At 48.1% G+C, this 17,813-nt stretch overlaps 5 protein-coding genes across 10 annotated transcripts in view; 3 read left to right on the plus strand and 2 right to left on the minus strand.

The window, feature by feature from the left end:
* The first annotated feature begins 116 nt into the window (after positions 1–116).
* On the plus strand, positions 117–2,816 carry LOC118505702 (dual specificity protein kinase Ttk-like). 2 transcript variants are annotated; one of them, XM_036041852.1, is made up of 6 exons: positions 117–384; positions 490–543; positions 611–679; positions 742–1,702; positions 1,784–1,890; positions 1,961–2,816. In XM_036041852.1, exons 1-6 carry the CDS (start codon positions 272–274, stop codon positions 2,607–2,609), a joined length of 1,953 nt encoding a protein of 650 aa, XP_035897745.1. In that variant the 5' UTR covers positions 117–271; the 3' UTR covers positions 2,610–2,816. The 2 variants fall into 2 exon arrangements, with proteins under 2 accessions (XP_035897745.1, XP_035897743.1); XM_036041850.1 differs by having other exon boundaries at positions 138–399.
* Positions 2,817–3,468: 652 nt separating this feature from the next.
* Positions 3,469–7,833, plus strand: LOC118505701 (heat shock 70 kDa protein cognate 4). The gene is made up of 2 exons (XM_036041849.1): positions 3,469–3,630; positions 5,256–7,833. Exon 2 carries the CDS (start codon positions 5,256–5,258, stop codon positions 7,221–7,223), a length of 1,968 nt encoding a protein of 655 aa, XP_035897742.1. The 5' UTR covers positions 3,469–3,630; the 3' UTR covers positions 7,224–7,833.
* Positions 7,834–8,430: 597 nt separating this feature from the next.
* LOC118505704 (mitochondrial mRNA pseudouridine synthase Trub2-like) lies at positions 8,431–9,882 on the minus strand. The gene is made up of 3 exons (XM_036041857.1): positions 9,643–9,882; positions 9,377–9,568; positions 8,431–9,309 (listed from the first exon to the last, which is right to left on the minus strand). Exons 1-3 carry the CDS (start codon positions 9,770–9,772, stop codon positions 8,678–8,680), a joined length of 954 nt encoding a protein of 317 aa, XP_035897750.1. The 5' UTR covers positions 9,773–9,882; the 3' UTR covers positions 8,431–8,677.
* A 204-nt stretch (positions 9,883–10,086) lies between these two features.
* Positions 10,087–10,779, plus strand: LOC118505705 (sex-regulated protein janus-A-like). The gene is made up of 2 exons (XM_036041858.1): positions 10,087–10,192; positions 10,255–10,779. The coding sequence occupies exons 1-2, from the start codon at positions 10,129–10,131 to the stop codon at positions 10,647–10,649; spliced, it is 459 nt and encodes a 152-aa protein (XP_035897751.1). The 5' UTR covers positions 10,087–10,128; the 3' UTR covers positions 10,650–10,779.
* Positions 10,780–13,336: 2,557 nt separating this feature from the next.
* LOC118505706 overlaps positions 13,337–17,813 on the minus strand; it is a 39,264-nt gene continuing 34,787 nt past the window's right edge. For all 5 annotated transcript variants that reach the window (XM_036041859.1, XM_036041861.1, XM_036041864.1 and 2 more), the window contains 2 exons: positions 16,659–16,797; positions 13,337–16,246 (listed from right to left, as the gene is read on the minus strand). In XM_036041859.1, coding sequence (XP_035897752.1) covers positions 15,405–16,246; positions 16,659–16,797 — 981 coding nt within the window. In that variant the 3' untranslated portion in view covers positions 13,337–15,404. The remainder of the gene's footprint in view (positions 16,247–16,658; positions 16,798–17,813) is intronic.

Below are 17,813 nucleotides of genomic sequence, written 5' to 3' on the forward strand. Positions count from 1 at the left end.
CATCATTTTTAACTAAAAGAACCCATTGCAATAGAGTTGGCAAGCACTGTAAATCTGTTGGTTTGTCACACCTACCCATCCAAATCTTGGCCGTTGGCTGGCAAACATGATTTTTTGAAACGACGCAACTGTCATTTGCTTGTGTCACTTGAAATTTGCAAAATAATAACAGCTTTTAGCGGCTTTCGGCGGAAGCTGGTGCAAAACAACGTAAAGTTTAGTTAAAAACGATACTGTCGCGATAAATAATACATGGAACTGGGTCCAAACAATGCCGCAAACGGACACTAACGCTTCTGCAAGTACGCTGGCGACGGTATCGTTCACATCAGACACGCTAAAACACCCAACCGAGCGACAGCAAAGCGGCACAAACATAACAATGTACGATCGAAGCAGGTTTGTCTGGGCCGAAGCAAGGCATGAAGAGCGCGAATGAATGTGAATTAACCTTTTTCTATTGCATGTGTTCATAATGTTTATGCGCAGTGACAAAGAAGCTTCCGAAGATGCTTCACCGCGAGGTTTCCGATCGACAAGAAGGTAAGGCCGCCCTTTCAACCCCAATCGCATGCAGTGCCAAATCCTAATATACGTACCATTTTTCAAGTTTTCAACCAAAGCGAGTGTCGGAGCTGCCTCCGCTAGAATCTGATTCCGATTCCGACGGCGATGGCAAGTAAGTACTGTGTATGGCTAATGGAAGCTAAATCCTAATTTCGTACCATTTCATTCTCCCAGCCTTAACTGTGCGATCCTGAACGATTCGTTTCTACTGACGCCGTCAAAATGCATCGAGGAGGAGGACAGTGTAGATAAAAAGATTCCATCCAAAGCCACAATCAGAAGTGTAACCGATGCCGTACCGAGGTCACGCATAAAGCTCGAAGACAAGCTCCCCACGAAGAATGGTGCGCCGGACGTTGATTCCAAAACGGTGAAGCGAGCGCCATTGGTAGAGCGATCCCAATTCGAGTTGAAGCCGTGCAACGATTCTTCTCCCACCAAATCGACACGAAGTCAAGATTCCGGGTATGGAGCAAGTGCAACCATCGATACTGTTGGCGAGCTGCCAGGTACCGTTGTTCGCCGGTCTGACAAACCACTTCCAAATGGAGCTCAAAGCCCACCGCAACCCGATTCGGCACCGGAAAAGATGGAAGTGGAAAGGAACCGCCATCAGTTCGTTACCCCACGGGACAAATTCCTGGGTGGACCGCTTCGAGAAACGGGCTCCAAGATGTTCACCTCCACGACGGTGCGCAAGTCGCGGAATACAATCGAAAATGAGTTCAAATCGCAGAAGGTACTGTTTGCCACGCCAGTCGTGATGCCCCGACCGCCGGTAAACTTTCTTCCCGATGATAGTTTGAACTACTCGGTCATAACTCCCGATGCGGCGAAAAGTTCGAAGCATTTGTCACCCATTAAGGAGCAGCCAAAAATTGCCAAACGATCGACGGATCAACTGTTTGGCGCGTTGGACACGGCTGACAAGGTGTCTCCACCGGTTGTTGCACCGACGACAAAGGTGGAGAAAGGTGGCGATTCAACCGATACGTCTCAGCAACAGCAGCCCAAGGAACGGCCAATCGTCATCAACGGGAAGGAATACGTGGTGCTGAAGAAAATTGGTTCCGGAGGGTCAAGTTCGGTCTTCCTTGCTAAACAGGTTGCCACCGGGTTGGAGTGTGCGGTTAAGGTATGCATTGCTTGGCATCCTCAATTGCTTCCTTTGCAAGTGCTGTAATCAACTTTCCTTTCATTTATTCCCACACGTCAGCTCGTCAATTTGAACGGAGACGCAAACCTGGTCGAAGGATACCTGAACGAAACCAAAATGCTTGCAAAACTGCAAACAAACGAGAACGTGATCGCTTTATACGATTAGTAAGTAATTAAGGGTAGTCGCCTTCCTGGTACAACGAAACTAATCTAAACCTTTGCTCTCCTACTGTAGCGCACACATTCCGGAAGCTAGCCAACTGTTTCTGGTGATGGAAAAGGGTGAGAGTGACTTGCACCGGATCCTGCAAGGTTACACCTCGGACATTCCGCTTCACACGCTCATGAGCATTTGGTATCAGATGGTCCAGTGCGTCCACTACATACACGGGGAAGGTGTCATCCATCTCGATCTGAAGCCGGCCAACTTTCTCATGATCAATGGTCGCCTGAAGCTGATTGACTTCGGTATCGCGAGCAGCATTTCGTTCGATTCGACCAGTATTATGAAATTTTCCCAAGCCGGCACATTCAACTACATCAGCCCGGAAGCGCTGATCGACACGTCGAGCGAAATGAGTCCGGCCGGTGCGCAGCCGCGCATTAAAATGTCGAAAAAATCGGACATCTGGTCGCTGGGCTGCATACTCTACCTGCTGCTCTACAAACGGACACCCTTTGCGCACATCAAAAATGTCGTAACGAAGGTGAACGTCATCACCAATCCGAGGACGGTAATCGAATATCCTCCGCTGGCCGCCTACTACCCACCGATGCTGCTGGACATTTTGAAACGATGCCTCCGGTACGATGCAAAGTCCCGTGCTTCCACGGCGGAACTGTTAGAGTATCCGTACCACATGGTGATTCCGTTGGGCAAATAGGCGGCGCACCGAACGTTTACGTATTTTTGTATTTTGTATTATATTTATGTTGTTACTCACTCGATACTATGGCAAGCTTTGTTTTGCAAAAGCCCACTAACAGAGAACTATACCTGAAGACCGTAAAATGCATATTATATTGAAAACAATACGACGAAATAAATGAATTCGCAAACACATGGACTAATAACGCAATGACAAAAGGAAGTTGGGCTGTTGTGAATGTGTTCTTAATCAAGCGGCGAAAAGCGTTCTTTCCGACGATGGTTCAAGGAAAATTTTCTGCAAACCCGATCGGACGACCTAATCCTAGGCTACGGCTGAGTCTAAGCATCTGAGGATCTGATCACAGAAGGGCCAGATTGAAAATATATACACAGGACAAGCCTGCTGCACAAAGGCTTACTTGCTGAATGCAAGCCCGCAAGACATGATAAGGTTTTTTTTTTTTGTAGAATGCTTCTTGTTTACAGCTAAATCAAATCCATTGCTTCACACGTAGTAGTTTTATTTCTTCGCCAACCAATGTTAGCCCATTTTGGTTAAAAAAAAAATACGTTACATCAACTGGCATTTCAAAATACGACGCCACAACAGCTGTCAGAATGTACTAAAAATCATATGGCTGCAACATTTTCTATTTACGATGGTAAGTACACGATCGTATTAAGTTAGGTAAGGGGAAAAAATCTTGCTTGAATAATAATCAAAAATGTAATATCCCTTTTATCAACAAACAGTGCAATCACTGATTTTTTAAATGTTGTGCTAAATATGTCATTCGCAACGCAGCCGTCATTAGTACAGGCGGAAAACCCCTGCAATGGGCTTTATGTCAAAATCGCACGAAGCAGGGATTTCACGCGCTTCCAGCCAAGAGACGGATCGCCAGTTCAGTTAATTCTTGTTTAACATCCAAGCGAAGAAGAAGTAGACGGTGCGAGCAGAACATCGCTAGAAGTTCGTTCCAAGTGTGATAATTCAGTGACTAGAAGAAAGTGCAAACACATTATAACTAAAGGTAAGTGTTAAAAGAGGGAGCCAAAGGCCGATTAATTTACGGGGAAAAGGTTGAATCTTCGGGAGCACACTTTTTTTTTCTTTCTTCGTCGCCTCATACTTCGTTGGGCCGTAAGATGATGGCGGTGTGGGGCGAGGAGGGGTATCATGGAGGATGATGTAAAAGCGTGGGTTTTTTTTAAGAAAATGAATCTTTTGTGGTTTGTTTTACGCTTAGAAAGCTGATTAAAACGGGTGGAATTGAACGGCGGGCTGTAAATCTGCTTAAGCCGATTAGATTTGTCCGGTCTGTTCTGGAAAATTCCAGGGCCGAATCGCGTGGTTCTGAGTCATTTGTTCACAGCCGCCGCTAGGGGGTGAACAAGGAGGGAACATTCTGGAACACGATGGAACACACGCGCTTGGAAACAAGATGGAAGAGCATTGGCTATTCACGAAGAGGTTATTGTAGCAGAGATATTTCTGATTTTCTGTTCAATTTGATGAAATCGGGCTACTTGATTACGTGATTTCGGGGAAGTTTTTTTTCTTCCAATGAACGCGTGATTCATAGATAGGGCGTTTCACACGAAGCGGCATTAAGCTCGCTTATCGCATTTCCATGGCACACTGGAGGAATGGAATACGCCCAGCAATTGTAGAAACCCGGAAGAAATAGTTTCAGCTTTTTTACATTACTGAAATACAGTTCAAAAGACGCGTTAAAACCCACCGGTTAACGCAATTTATGCCGAAGTTATGCAAAAAGTGAGCTATGTAGTACGGGTGTGTGTGTGTGCCTTTGCCGTATCCATGCCGCATACGGCAACAGCGCAAAGTGACAGATGTCATGGAGGAAATGGTGTAAAAAACGTGCTTTTGGAGAAATGGCCTGTTATTCCAGTTTTCCCAATGTTCGCTTTAATAATTGCTAACCTAATTGTTAAAATAAATATTGCCCGATTTCCAGTGCACTAGAACTTTCGATTTTTGTTCCAGCAAGTTCTAGAAAGCTCTTAACCCCGGAGCGCGTGGTTTTACACTTCCGTCTTGTGTGTTAGTGTGTGCGTGCATGCTATGGAAGGAAAAGAAGGAAGAAGAATCCTGCTGGAAGAGAGGCGGTCTCGGTGTCAAAAGCACACGAGGCTCGGCGGAAACAAAATGGAGGCTTTATTTACGCAACTGATATTTTTGCCATGAATTTCAACCTAGTTCTTTCAGTGTTCTATATGAGTAAAAATGCTAGGGCTCCTCTGTGAATGAAATTCGCACGAACTTTTCCAATGCTCCTGCTCCAAGAATAGCACATGTCATGGCCACCTTGACGTGTGTGTGTGTGTGTGAGAGAAAGGGATGGAACGTGTTTCCATGATGTGTCCATAGAAGGTTATGGTGGAATATCGCGCGCGCATCGTGCGTCGTCTCTGCTACTGCTGTCAGGCGTTGTCAGCTGCCGCAGCTGTGTCCGGTTTTTGCTTGTTACCGCCTTTTTATGGTAAAGCGAGAATCCCGCTGCGTTTATAGCCCTGTACACGATGTTGTATTGAGTTTTAAAGGGTCACGCGCGTGGGGTCATGGTAGCCAAGTCCTGTTTTTTTTTGTTTTGTTCTTCAAGTTCTTATTTGTACGCTTTTCCTCTTGTTGCAGATGGCAGCAAAAGCACCAGCAGTCGGCATTGATCTCGGCACGACCTACAGCTGTGTCGGCGTGTTCCAGCACGGCAAGGTAGAAATCATTGCCAATGACCAGGGCAACCGAACCACGCCATCGTATGTGGCCTTCACTGACACGGAGCGTCTGATTGGCGATGCTGCCAAGAACCAGGTAGCGATGAACCCGACCAACACCATCTTCGACGCGAAGCGTCTGATTGGCCGCAAGTTCGACGATCCCGCCATCCAGGCCGACATGAAGCACTGGCCGTTCGAGGTGGAATCGATCGAGGGCAAACCAAAGATTGCGGTCGAGTACAAGGGCGAGAAGAAGTGTTTCTTCCCGGAGGAGGTCAGCTCGATGGTGCTTACCAAGATGAAGGAAACGGCCGAAGCTTACCTGGGCAAGACGGTGACGAACGCTGTCATTACCGTGCCCGCCTACTTCAACGATTCGCAGCGCCAGGCAACGAAGGATGCCGGAACGATTTCCGGGCTGAACGTGCTGCGTATCATCAACGAGCCGACGGCGGCCGCCATCGCCTACGGTCTGGACAAGAAGACGGCCGGCGAGCGCAACGTGCTGATCTTCGATCTGGGCGGCGGTACCTTCGATGTGTCGATCCTGTCCATCGACGATGGCATCTTCGAGGTCAAGTCGACCGCCGGAGATACCCATCTGGGCGGTGAGGACTTCGACAACCGTCTGGTGAATCACTTCGCGCAGGAATTCAAGCGCAAACACAAGAAGGATCTGTCCACGAACAAGCGCGCGCTGCGCCGGCTGCGCACGGCGTGCGAGCGTGCAAAGCGTACGCTGTCCTCGTCTACGCAGGCCAGCATTGAGATCGATTCGCTGTTCGAGGGAACCGATTTCTACACCTCGATCACGCGCGCCCGTTTCGAGGAGCTGAACGCCGACCTGTTCCGTTCGACGATGGAGCCGGTGGAGAAGGCGCTGCGTGACGCCAAGATGGACAAGGCCAGCATCCACGACATCGTGCTGGTCGGTGGATCGACGCGTATCCCCAAGGTGCAGAAGCTGCTGCAGGACTTCTTCAACGGCAAGGAGTTGAACAAGTCGATCAACCCGGATGAGGCCGTCGCGTACGGTGCCGCTGTGCAGGCCGCCATCCTGCACGGTGACAAGTCGGAGGAGGTGCAGGATCTGCTGCTGCTCGACGTGACGCCGCTGTCGCTCGGTATCGAGACGGCCGGTGGTGTGATGTCGGTGCTGATCAAGCGCAACACCACCATCCCGACGAAGCAGACGCAGACGTTCACGACGTACTCGGACAACCAGCCCGGCGTGCTGATCCAGGTGTTCGAGGGCGAGCGTGCCATGACGAAGGACAACAACCTGCTGGGCAAGTTCGAGCTGAGCGGCATCCCGCCGGCACCGCGCGGCGTGCCCCAGATCGAGGTGACGTTCGACATCGATGCGAACGGTATCCTGAACGTGACGGCGCTCGAGAAGTCGACCAACAAGGAGAACAAGATCACCATCACCAACGACAAGGGCCGCCTGAGCAAGGAGGACATTGAGCGCATGGTGAACGAGGCCGAGAAGTACCGCACGGAGGACGAGAAGCAGAAGGAAACCATCTCGGCGAAGAACGCGCTCGAGTCGTACTGCTTCAACATGAAGGCCACCATGGAGGACGACAAGCTGAAGGACAAGATCACGGACAGCGACAAGACGCTGGTGCTGGACAAGTGCAACGACACGATCAAGTGGCTCGACGCTAACCAGCTGGCCGACAAGGAGGAGTACGAGCACCGCCAGAAGGAGCTCGAGTCGGTGTGCAACCCGATCATCAGCAAGCTGTACCAGGGTGCCGGCGGTGCACCGGGAGGCATGCCCGGATTCCCGGGTGGTGCTCCGGGTGCGGGAGGCGCTGCTGGCGGTGCCGCCGGTGGTGCCGGATCCGGCTCCGGACCGACCATCGAGGAGGTTGACTAAATCATTCACCTCCCCCTCCCTCCTACAACATTCCGACGGATGGATGGGCGCACGCCGCGTACTGAAAGGGAAGATATACACTGGGGCGAAATCCATAAAAACCACGCTGGCGCCAACACAACAACGGATATAGTAGCCCTTTTGTTCTTCCGCTTATCTTCTTCTTCTGGACACATTGAAACATCATAATACCCCCCCCCCCATGTGGCTGCTTGATAATAGCATGCTTTTTATGCAGAAAACTTCTAATTTCCTAAACCAACGCTCGACGACGACGACAGCAACTATTGCCAGCCACCACCACAAACACCAGCAGCCGATGCCGACAGCCATTTAAACCCTTGCGGTCAGGGATAGGAACAAGGAAGCACTTTGGTGATTGCGTATGTGCACGTGATAAGCCGCAAACAAGTATTTTACTTTAGTGTTGAATGTTAAATCATTTCGTCGTATGTGTCTACGAGAGCTTGTTCTACTTCTTACCCGAGCGATGAAATGTGCTGCAAAGGAAAAACAATACTAACATGAAACAATAATAGTTGAAATAAAACGGAACATGAATTGCGACTTCAACGAACAAGATCCCTATAGTTGAAGCGAAATTAGAAACAAATTTACTTGCGTTTTGTATTGCGAGCAGTTATTGTAGGTGATGACAATTTGAATTGATTTAGCCTGTACGGCAATGTTCTTCAAATCGATCGAATGGGGGCAAGCTCGTCATTGTGAATTGTTAATTCGCTCCAATGTGGGAAGGGTGGTAGAACTAAGTGAAGGAAGCTAGCACTTGGGGGTTGAGACTTCCTGAGGTTGTGGCGCAGAAGAGCAAGGGTTTAAGTAGTTCTTCCAAGGTCAAGGAAGGTTTTCGATGAGTTCGCAAGCGATCCAGAAGAATCCGACACACGAGGTAAGACGTTCGACAGTGACTCATACAGTGTAGAATTCTGAAAGGTAACCGTGAAAAGTGCATCGAACCTTGCCTGGAGCAGGACGATTGGTAACCAGGCCATGACAACACGGCGTGCACAAATATAGGCCGGCCTTAAGTGTGTGTCATTGCCGCAAATTTATGAGCTGTTGATCGTCTGGATGGAATTTTCGTCACTCAAATTTCTCGCTCTTTCTCCCATCGTAATGTGTATTTTTAGCTTCAAGAGTGGCGAATTCTTCAAACACCGACGAAAATGAAAACCTTGTAACGAATGTATGGAAGTGGTGGTACCTTTGTACCTCTATTACAATGTTTGCGTGCCAAATTGCAGGGTCCACGCAGAATCTATCATTTATTGCACGTGAACAACGGGGCCACTCAGGGAAACAACAGTGGTCATAAATAAAGCGCCGTGTAACCTGACTTCTACACGTCCGATGCCTGGCCTGAAACAACTTTCTACTCGACTCGTCGGCGGTTTAAGCGTGTGGGTGGGGTGTTACGCCCACAGCTCGAGACGAGACTATTTATTGACCAGGGGCACCATTTCCATTTCCTGCAACGATGAGCTGTGCTGCTGTAACATGTCCGGATGCTGATTAATGAGCTTATTCGTGTGTGCCATACCGCTGACGATGTTCTGCAGGTTCCAGTCCTTTTTGAGCAGCGAATCTTCCAGCAGAAAGTGACCGTGCCGTATGCACCGGACGCCGGTACAGTGGGCACACGATTTCAGATTGATCCCGATCTCGTGTACCAGCTCACCGAGGTACGCTTCCGTCTCGTTGATGGCATGGATTTCTATGGTAAAGAAAGGTTTCCGGTACTCTGCCAGCCGAATGCCGTAAATCATTGGTACGCGGTTGTCTGCGGGCCGTATCGTTCCTCTGCACGCTAGTTCGTAGGCGGCCTGTGATTGTATGTCGATACCGCTCAGCTCGAACATCTTGCGCTGATGCGATGCCTGGATCGATGCCAGAAGGCGACCGATTTTCTCCGATCCGATGTGATCGATGGTGGCGCGGGCCGTTACACGCGAGTTGGCGAAATGTGTTTCGGTTGCTTTTCCGAGAAATCCGGTCACGCGGTACACTCGCAGCGGACGATTCTGTTGCAGTCTGAAGGCAAGCTTTGTGCCATTGTTGATGCCCAGCACTGCAGGGAGAAGAGGATGAAGAGTGTTAGAAAATTCAAATACATTTATATTGAAATTATTTCATACCTATTACACCACTGGTAAAACGACCATGATTTGCAGAGAACCGGCATTTGATATCTTCCGGCTGATAGCGTGGTCCTGTCACAAGCACATTGTCCGATAAGTCTTCCACCTTTCTTACAACAAGTTTAGATTCGCCAGCATTGCCTATTACTACACGCTGCAGCGATGGTCGTACTTCGAGTTGGTTAAGATCTATAAAATAGAACAAAAAAAAGGTTTTGTTAAATAATTTTGTTGATACATGTGAATGCTTCCCACAGCCTTACCTCGGCACAGATTGTGGATGATCGTGTTTTGTACCTGCTGTACCGTGACACCGGCAGGTTTGTAAAGATTTACCAGCCCATTCAGATAGTTCCACACCGTAGGGGCGTCCCTAACAAGTTTTAAAGCCATTATTTTTAATGTTAGTTTACCATCACTTTCCGGTGTTGTTTTGCAATTTTTGCTGCGCAGCTTTGTTTACATTTTGATTGTGGCCTTCAACTGTCAAAATTGACATTGGCAACCATCCCAGGTGCGTAGATGACATTCGAGTTGAATACTTGAAAATGATATTTTTAATTAATTAATTAATTTTGCAAAAAAGTTGCAAATTTGTGTGGAAATCAGTTTTCCAATTGTTTTATTTCCATTATGAACGAGAATTTAGTGCACTTTGCGTCTCTGGCGTTTGTTTGTAATCGTTTGCGGGAACAATGGGAAGAGCGGTTTTCCATCTGTTGACAGCGAATGTTGACATTTTGCACAGGATGAGCTCGATTTGCCGGCTTGGGATCAAGCATCTTTTGCCTAAAGTGGTTCCCGGAAGCAACGGTAAATGCAGCGAAGCGGATAATGTTTAATCTTATTTAACGAGTTCCTCCCTCGATTTGCAGTGTGTTGGAGAACATTTGCCAGTATGGTCGACGCCAAGCTTGATGCGGTTCCGGTGGTGGAGATCGATGAAGGAATCTTCAAGTACGTGCTGATCAAAGTTTACGGCAAGGAAAAAACCGACGGCAGCGAACCATCGAAGCTGATCGTTCGCGGCTTCGATCGGGCCCAGTGGCATTCGGATATTTACGATGAGGTTAGCTCGGCGCTGTTGGGGCTTGGGCTCGAGACGGAGTGTCTCGGCGGTGGACGGATCGAGAACAGACCGGACCTGAAGCAGATCAAGGTGTACGGCTACTCGCAGGGCTATGGGAAGGCGGACCACACCGAAACGAGACGTTTGCTGCTAACCAAATACCCGGACCACAACATTACCTGTTCCGACGAAGGATATTGAGGAAGAAATGAGCGTGGCACGGAACGCACACTCACACACTCACACACATACACACGCATGATCATGTGAGCTTTATTTATATGAAAGGATTTTGGTGCAGAATACATTATGCAATGTTTTAAGATGTGAAGGGCGAACGCTTCGACTGTTACCCGGGTGCCCGGGATAAGCATCCGATTGAACGAAGGAAAATGATGAAGTTATCTAAAGTTGATGGAGGGTCCTCGGTACGGACGCCCATCCGCGATGGAAGCTGTAAAACATCGTACCTTCGTACTGAAGCTAGATATGAAATGAGATTTAAATTATCATTGATTCTCAATCTAAAAAGCTGCCAAATTCCGATGAATCCATCACTCAAAAACCCCTTTTTCTTGCGTTGATCCCTGCCAGCGAAATTGATGGGGGCCCCGGTGGTCGGACAGCTTTCGCCAATTGAATCATGGCAATGTTGACAGTGGACTGGGTGGGGGAATCGATTTTCCCCCCATAGAATTACTGCGCCCTGTTTGCTGCTAGACGAAAGGTCATTTCTTTCGAATGTTGCTGGCAATGGACATTGTCCTAATCTCTCTGTAAAGTACCTGGAAGAAAGCGGGTTAATGTTGTTCGCTTTTCGTGGAAAAGGTCTAGCCCGCTAGAAGAGAGATCCGGGAAAACGGGGGCTTCAAAGTAATAGTGGACAGTGGAACAGAGAAATTCGAAAAGGTGTCTATAGTCGTCTATTCATGAATTTGTTCCTCTCTTACCTTTAACCCCATCCCCATTTGATTGTGTTAAAGGTGAGCAGACAAAAGAAAGTAAGTAAAGGGAGCTATCAAATCGAACGGAAAAATAAATACTTCGCAACCGTGTTCCGGTAAGGGCACCATTTGTATAAACAAAGCCGATAGGCCGACAGAAAAAAAAAATCAAAAGGTATCTCCAAAACCTATCTCCAAGAATTCCACCAAGGATGTGATCCACCGAATCGTTAACTATTGGTTTCGTTTGAACGCATTCCTCGGGTAAACAGCTGGTGCAAGCTCCGGTGCCGTGGTGGTACGGTGCCGGGCTTTTCCCACAGGTCGTACACATTTACTTCACAGTCGATTGTTTTTTTTGCGCTTCTTGCCTCATTCGTTCCAATATATTCTATAAATATTTATACATGGTCCGGGAGCCCCGGCCTCACGTACGAAGAAGAACGGATATTTTGTAATCCTTAAAACATGGAACGATTTTCTTCTCCGAGGGGTGGCATGGGATGGGGTTGTTTTTCCTGTGTGAAAAATGCTTCGATAGCAACGGAAAATATGCCCTATTGTGGTGGAATCTCAGCTGCTGTACTGTTCTCGGTGGGTAGTTACTATCGTTTATCGACTGGGATGATCTGTGGTGATTCGATACAGACATACGCATGACATGAAGTTCCGGCACAGAGGATGTGAACGTACACATCGTAGAAAATGTTCGAGTTTATCGTAGAAAATGGAATGCAGAATGGAATGCAAGCAATGGAATGTAAGAATAAAATTCGAGCCCGGTGGTATAGGTGACAAAGGCGCAGGTCTGTATACGACAGGACCGAGGATCAAGTCCTATTCAGACCGTACGCTGTCGGTAGGGGAGGACTGACTGAACATTTTTTTCCAAACGTTGTGAAGGTGTAATTAAAATACTTACAACTAAAGAGCCCTGTGATGTGACAAAATGATGATGATGATGATGATGATGATGATGATGATGATGATGATGATGATGATGATGATGATGATGATGAGATGATGATGATGATGATGATGATGATGATGATGATGATGATGATGATGATGATGATGATGATGATGATGATGATGATGATGATGATGATGATGATGATGATGATGATGATGATGATGATGATGATGATGATGATGATGATGATGATGATGATGATGATGATGATGATGATGATGATGATGATGATGATGATGATGATGATGATGATGATGATGATGATGATGATGATGATGATGATGATGATGATGATGATGATGATGATGATGATGATGATGATGATGATGATGATGATGATGATGATGATGATGATGATGATGATGATGATGATGATGATGATGATGATGATGATGATGATGATGATGATGATGATGATGATGATGATGATGATGATGATGATGATGATGATGATGATGATGATGATGATGATGATGATGATGATGATGATGATGATGATGATGATGATGATGATGATGATGATGATGATGATGATGATGATGATGATGATGATGATGATGATGATGATGATGATGATGATGATGATGATGATGATGATGATGATGATGATGATGATGATGATGATGATGATGATGATGATGATGATGATGATGATGATGATGATGATGATGATGATGATGATGATGATGATGATGATGATGATGATGATGATGATGATGATGATGATGATGATGATGATGATGATGATGATGATGATGTAAGCTTGTCGGGACTTGTTGCCGACCTTTTTTCATCGATATAGTTCAGCACACGGAACAGAACACCCGCATTGATCCCGCGCCTAGCACTAGCACTGACAGCGTCGAGAACTGGAGATTGCTGCACTACGGTGAAGGAGTGAATCTATTTTCTCTTGATATGAAGTCCGCTAACATTAAGAATCAGTGTTACAAAATGGCTGCACCAATACGTTACGGTTTTTCGTACAAAACATCAATTTATTTACTCGTTCAGTTTTAAATATCTTCTTTACCTGTTTAGACACTGCAGACACACCTACAGCACTAGTGTGAGTAGTAGTGGTAATAGTAGTTGCTAGCAGTAGTAGTAGTAGTGTTAATGGCTGTCGTTCTAATAGTATTGTGTACTTGCCGGAAAGGGAAGTTACGTTGAAACCAGCAACAGTGCACTGCAGTTGCGTTTCGTGCCCTCCCCAACACTTCCCGGCGCTTCATTATCTAGCAACTAGGTTTGGCTACACTTACATACATCGGTACGGCTGTCACAATATCTACTTAGTATCTATCCGCGTACCTTCGTCTCAAATACCAACAGCAAGGTGAATCGATTAATTTACGCCTCATTTCCACCTAAATATATATATCTACGAGCAGACGCACAGCATCCACTCGGGGGGTATTTTTCTCTCTCTCTCTCTTTCTCTCTCGCATTAGCGGATAATTAAGGAAGAGTCCTTCCCGTGTCCTATAGGTTGCTAGATGCCCCGCAAACCAGGGGGGGAAGTTTTGCCCGCTTGTCCAACTTTGGGTAGTGCCTATGATTTATGGTATCGCGCGACACGCACACACACACACACTCACACGTACACACATACATACATGGCACATACCTGGAATGGCGTAAACATAAAGCAACACGTGAAACGAAAACCTCGTCCGGCGACTACCTTCAGCTACTTAATATGCTTCTCCTCATACTAATGTCCGCAACTCGTATTATCTAGCGTTGTATTTAAAATACTTGTAGCGAAAACAACAATTTTTCTACTTTGTTTTTGGTAATCTTTTTGTTTTTGGTAGTACAGGAACTCAACAAGGAACAGCTACAGCAGCTACAAAGAAAAAGGCCAGCATTCCGGCCGGAAAGAATTTCCAGAAAGAAATGGTTTTCATAAGTTTAGACTGCCGAAATCTCGTCCTCGTCCTTCGAAAGGGGGAGGGTGGGGGGGGGGGAGTCCCGTGCGTGTATATATAATCTTCTTCTCTCGATATGTATCAGTGACAGTGGGCTTATGTATAAAGGCTTCCGGTTAAACGTCGCGGAATCGCGCCAACGACTCCATTTCCAGGGAAAAGTGTGTTTAGGTGTGTGTGTGTGTGTGTTGTTTTAATTTGCCTTCAGTTTTCTCTGCTTGTAATATTATACCAATTTCCCGCTCGACTTCCATTGTTCCCGGAACGGCGAACGGAGGAGAAGTTGTTTCGAAAAAGTTCACAGAACTTAGACCGCACATGTGCTGCCTCCTCTTTTTTGTTTGTTTAGAGTAAAGAATCCGAATGAGCAATACTTTTAACCTGCTTTCCGTTGTTTTCCCTTTCGGACCCCCGGTGGGGGGGGGGGGGGGGGGCTCGCTTGCTCAACACATCTGTACTAGGCACACACGGGGATGATGACTGGTGACGGTTCAGGCTTTGATTGACGTTTCGAAGCGTTTGCCTCGCGGTGACAGGGCGCGTAAGTGAGTAGAAAGGATGCTAACCGACGTTCGCTAAATACATTTACTGCTGCTGGTTCTGGGTGTCACGGGTCGCCGAGCACGTGCGGCGTGCGTGATTGTACAAGTTAAAGCTACTACTGCTACTACTCTCCCGAGCCACGGAGTACGGCAGTCCCTGACAGGTTGTTACGCTCGCTCGCTGAGCTGAAGATTCCAAACCCAGAGCCAGGATTCTCCCACCGTCCTCTGTCTTTGTTTGTTTGAGTCTGGGTCTTTTTTTTCTGCTGTTTCTTCACACTAAGCTAAGGTTCAGTACAATGCCTCTGGCTAGTAAGGGGACTAGTAGGTTTTGGACGCTTATACATTTCGAATGCTAGTAGAAAAGAGTAGGCTTTGCATTGTTTGTCTTTCATCCCCATCCCAGAAGGCTGGGAACGCCAAGCGGGCGTAGACGAACATTCATGCACACGCACACAACGAATTACACCGACAATCACGACATACACACGACGTACGACGAGTAGACGAGGAGAGTACTGTGGTTTCCGTGGAATCGGCCGCCTGCCTTCCCCGGTCCACTATCAATGCTCCACCGGCTGGGGCGACCGTTGCGGGGAGGGCTGGGGTGATGGGGAAACGCGCGCAGAAGCGTCCTCCACCATCACCGCCACCACCGGGTCCGACTGTGGACAGTGTATCTGCGCTTCGACGCTAATCTCCTGATTGCAGGACACGCCCGCCTCGTTCAGGTTCGATTTGCTCGAGTCCGACTTGGTGATCAGGCTGGAAATGTTGGCCGTGATCGTCTGGAAGTCCTCGGTGATGATGTCGATTGTACTGCTCAGGTTTTCATTGAACTTGGAGTTCTTGAACAGCTCCCGGCGGCTGTTGATGGTGGCCTGCTCCTCGCCCGAACCGCCCCCCGCTGGCTGCGGTTGATTGTGTTGGTTCAGGTTTCGCACCCGACTGCCGACCGCTTCGTCCTCGGGCGGTTCGTCCACATCCCGCAGGCTGAGCTCCTTGGACAGTGGTGAGCGGCAGGGCGTAAAGTCTAGGCTGCCGCCGACACCACCGTTGGTGGCGATGGCGGACGACTTTCGGCGCAGTTCGCGCAACTTTTTCAGTCCGCTCAGCGTGTCCGGCGGTTTGGTGGCGTCCGGATTGCTGAGCTCCACGTTCCCGAGCACGAACGGAAGCTTGAGCGATACCTCGCCGCCCATGCTGCTGAGTATTAGCTTCACCTTCACGTAGTAGGACACGTAGATGGCGAACACGTTCTTCTCCTCGGTCGAGGCGGCCGATGCGGACAGCATGCCGCGGGGTGCGCTCGTTGCCAGCTTCGAGTTGTAGGCGGAGGAGCTCGGATCGGCGCTGTTGCTGCTAAATAAGGCACCTTCCACGGCGATCCAGTTTTTGGTGGTGCCTGGAAGAGAGGTGGCGATTCAAAGAGATTGTGCGTTAGGATAACCGGAAGAAGTGGCCAGGTCGGTGTGGCGAGCTCCCCAAGACACTTGACGAGTTTTGTCTGATGTATCATTCTTCGTAATTGGCACGATGAGAAAAAAGGCTCAAGATGCCCCCATGCACCTGAGTGGCACTCCCCTTTACTGATGTGCATGATTTATCGGCCGTACCAACCACATCAAAAGGAATGGCGTTTGCCTTTTTGCCTGCCTTTCAGTTAAACGCGCCTGTCCTTTTTTTCATCCACGCCGCGGAGAGCTGGTGCATTTGCTTCATGCTTCCGGGAGCAGAGCATGTAACGCATCACCGTACAGATCGTGTTGTCCTGTAGCAGATCCATCCACCCAACTGGGGCCATAAATATCACTTACCTCGTACCGGAAGTAGCGAGTAGGACGCGTGCAGCGTATCGCCCGGACCGATGTGTTTGCTGACGTCCACCTCGGCGACGATGTTTTTGAACTTGCCGTTGCTGAACATGCACACGTCCACGTGCTGTACGGCAACCAGCTGCAATGAGAGAGAAAGCGAGAAAGCGAGAGAGAGAGAGAGAGAGAGAGAGAGAGAGAGTTCTTTAGTTTGCTTAGAGACGGGGTAGGGTCGACGTTGGTGCTGCATGATTCTTGTTGGCTCGCCGGCGTCAACTTGTTTGCTTTAGGCGAAGGGGGGGGGGGGGGGGCTGTGGCACGGTCTTTGCACTCCGTACAGTCTTGGTGCCATCAAAAGGTGTTTTATATCCATTCTAACTTTCGCTCTATACTAAGCTTGTATGTGCTCTCCCTGTATGCCCCATTGTCAGGCGGCAAATGGATGGAACATGCTGATACAGTAAAACAGATTAACTTCTGGTGCCCGCCTGCGGAAACTTTTACAGCAGGCTCAAAATAGGATTATGTGACATTCCGAAGGAGGTGGCAAGATGAAGCTGCAGCCCCATTGCAGCGTGAGCAAGCAAAAACGCGAGAGGCAAGGGAAGCAGGACCTTCAGCCTTACATTTTTGTAAAATTCAAAGTCTACAATCCGATGTCCGTTTTGATGAAGATTCTCATGAATATTCATGCCACTTTACATGGTCCGCATTCAGCAGACAGGGGATGAAAACAGGGTTAAAAAAGGGGTAGTAAAGACTGCGGGTAATGGAAATAGACACCGCCAATGTGTTGCCAGTGTGCTTGAGTTTACATTACGGGCCCGAGGCCAATTGCCGTAATTCGAAGGGTCAACCGGCGGGCGGGTTAGGGGACACAGCGACAGTGAAAGAAGGCTAAGCACAAGAAGCTAATAAAGCACATTAACGGATCAGAACGGGCCGGCATGGGGAAGCCGTTGAATTTAAAATGTTGTTAAGTGTGCATTAAGGAAGTTTTTTGCTGCTTGTAGTTGGGTCGCAGTTAATTAATTCGAGACAATGTTGGTTTATCATTAGCGACTCTTGGCCGCCATTTGCTTCCTGATTTGCTTCCCCAAACCCCTCCCGACATCATTCCAGTGGGATACTGTTGCCAGCTTTTTTGTCGCTGTGCAT

Source organism: Anopheles stephensi, chromosome 2, assembly GCF_013141755.1.
Source record: "Anopheles stephensi strain Indian chromosome 2, UCI_ANSTEP_V1.0, whole genome shotgun sequence".
Lineage (NCBI taxonomy): Eukaryota > Metazoa > Arthropoda > Insecta > Diptera > Culicidae > Anopheles > Anopheles stephensi.

Excerpts from the sequence above, each read along its gene's own strand:
- LOC118505704 (XM_036041857.1), bottom strand. The coding sequence starts at position 9,772 with ATGGCTTTAAAACTTGTTAGGGACGCCCCTACGGTGTGGAACTATCTG. Across the intron at positions 9,569-9,642 it reads CATCCACAATCTGTGCCGAG|ATCTTAACCAACTCGAAGTA; the intron begins GTAAGGCTGTGG and ends TCTATTTTATAG. Across the intron at positions 9,310-9,376 it reads TTTTACCAGTGGTGTAATAG|TGCTGGGCATCAACAATGGC; the intron begins GTATGAAATAAT and ends TTCTCCCTGCAG.
- LOC118505702 (XM_036041850.1), top strand. The coding sequence starts at position 272 with ATGCCGCAAACGGACACTAACGCTTCTGCAAGTACGCTGGCGACGGTA. Across the intron at positions 544-610 it reads GGTTTCCGATCGACAAGAAG|TTTTCAACCAAAGCGAGTGT; the intron begins GTAAGGCCGCCC and ends CCATTTTTCAAG. Across the intron at positions 1,891-1,960 it reads GTGATCGCTTTATACGATTA|CGCACACATTCCGGAAGCTA; the intron begins GTAAGTAATTAA and ends CTCCTACTGTAG.
- LOC118505705 (XM_036041858.1), top strand. The coding sequence starts at position 10,129 with ATGAGCTCGATTTGCCGGCTTGGGATCAAGCATCTTTTGCCTAAAGTG. Across the intron at positions 10,193-10,254 it reads AGTGGTTCCCGGAAGCAACG|TGTGTTGGAGAACATTTGCC; the intron begins GTAAATGCAGCG and ends CTCGATTTGCAG.
- LOC118505701 (XM_036041849.1), top strand. The coding sequence starts at position 5,256 with ATGGCAGCAAAAGCACCAGCAGTCGGCATTGATCTCGGCACGACCTAC.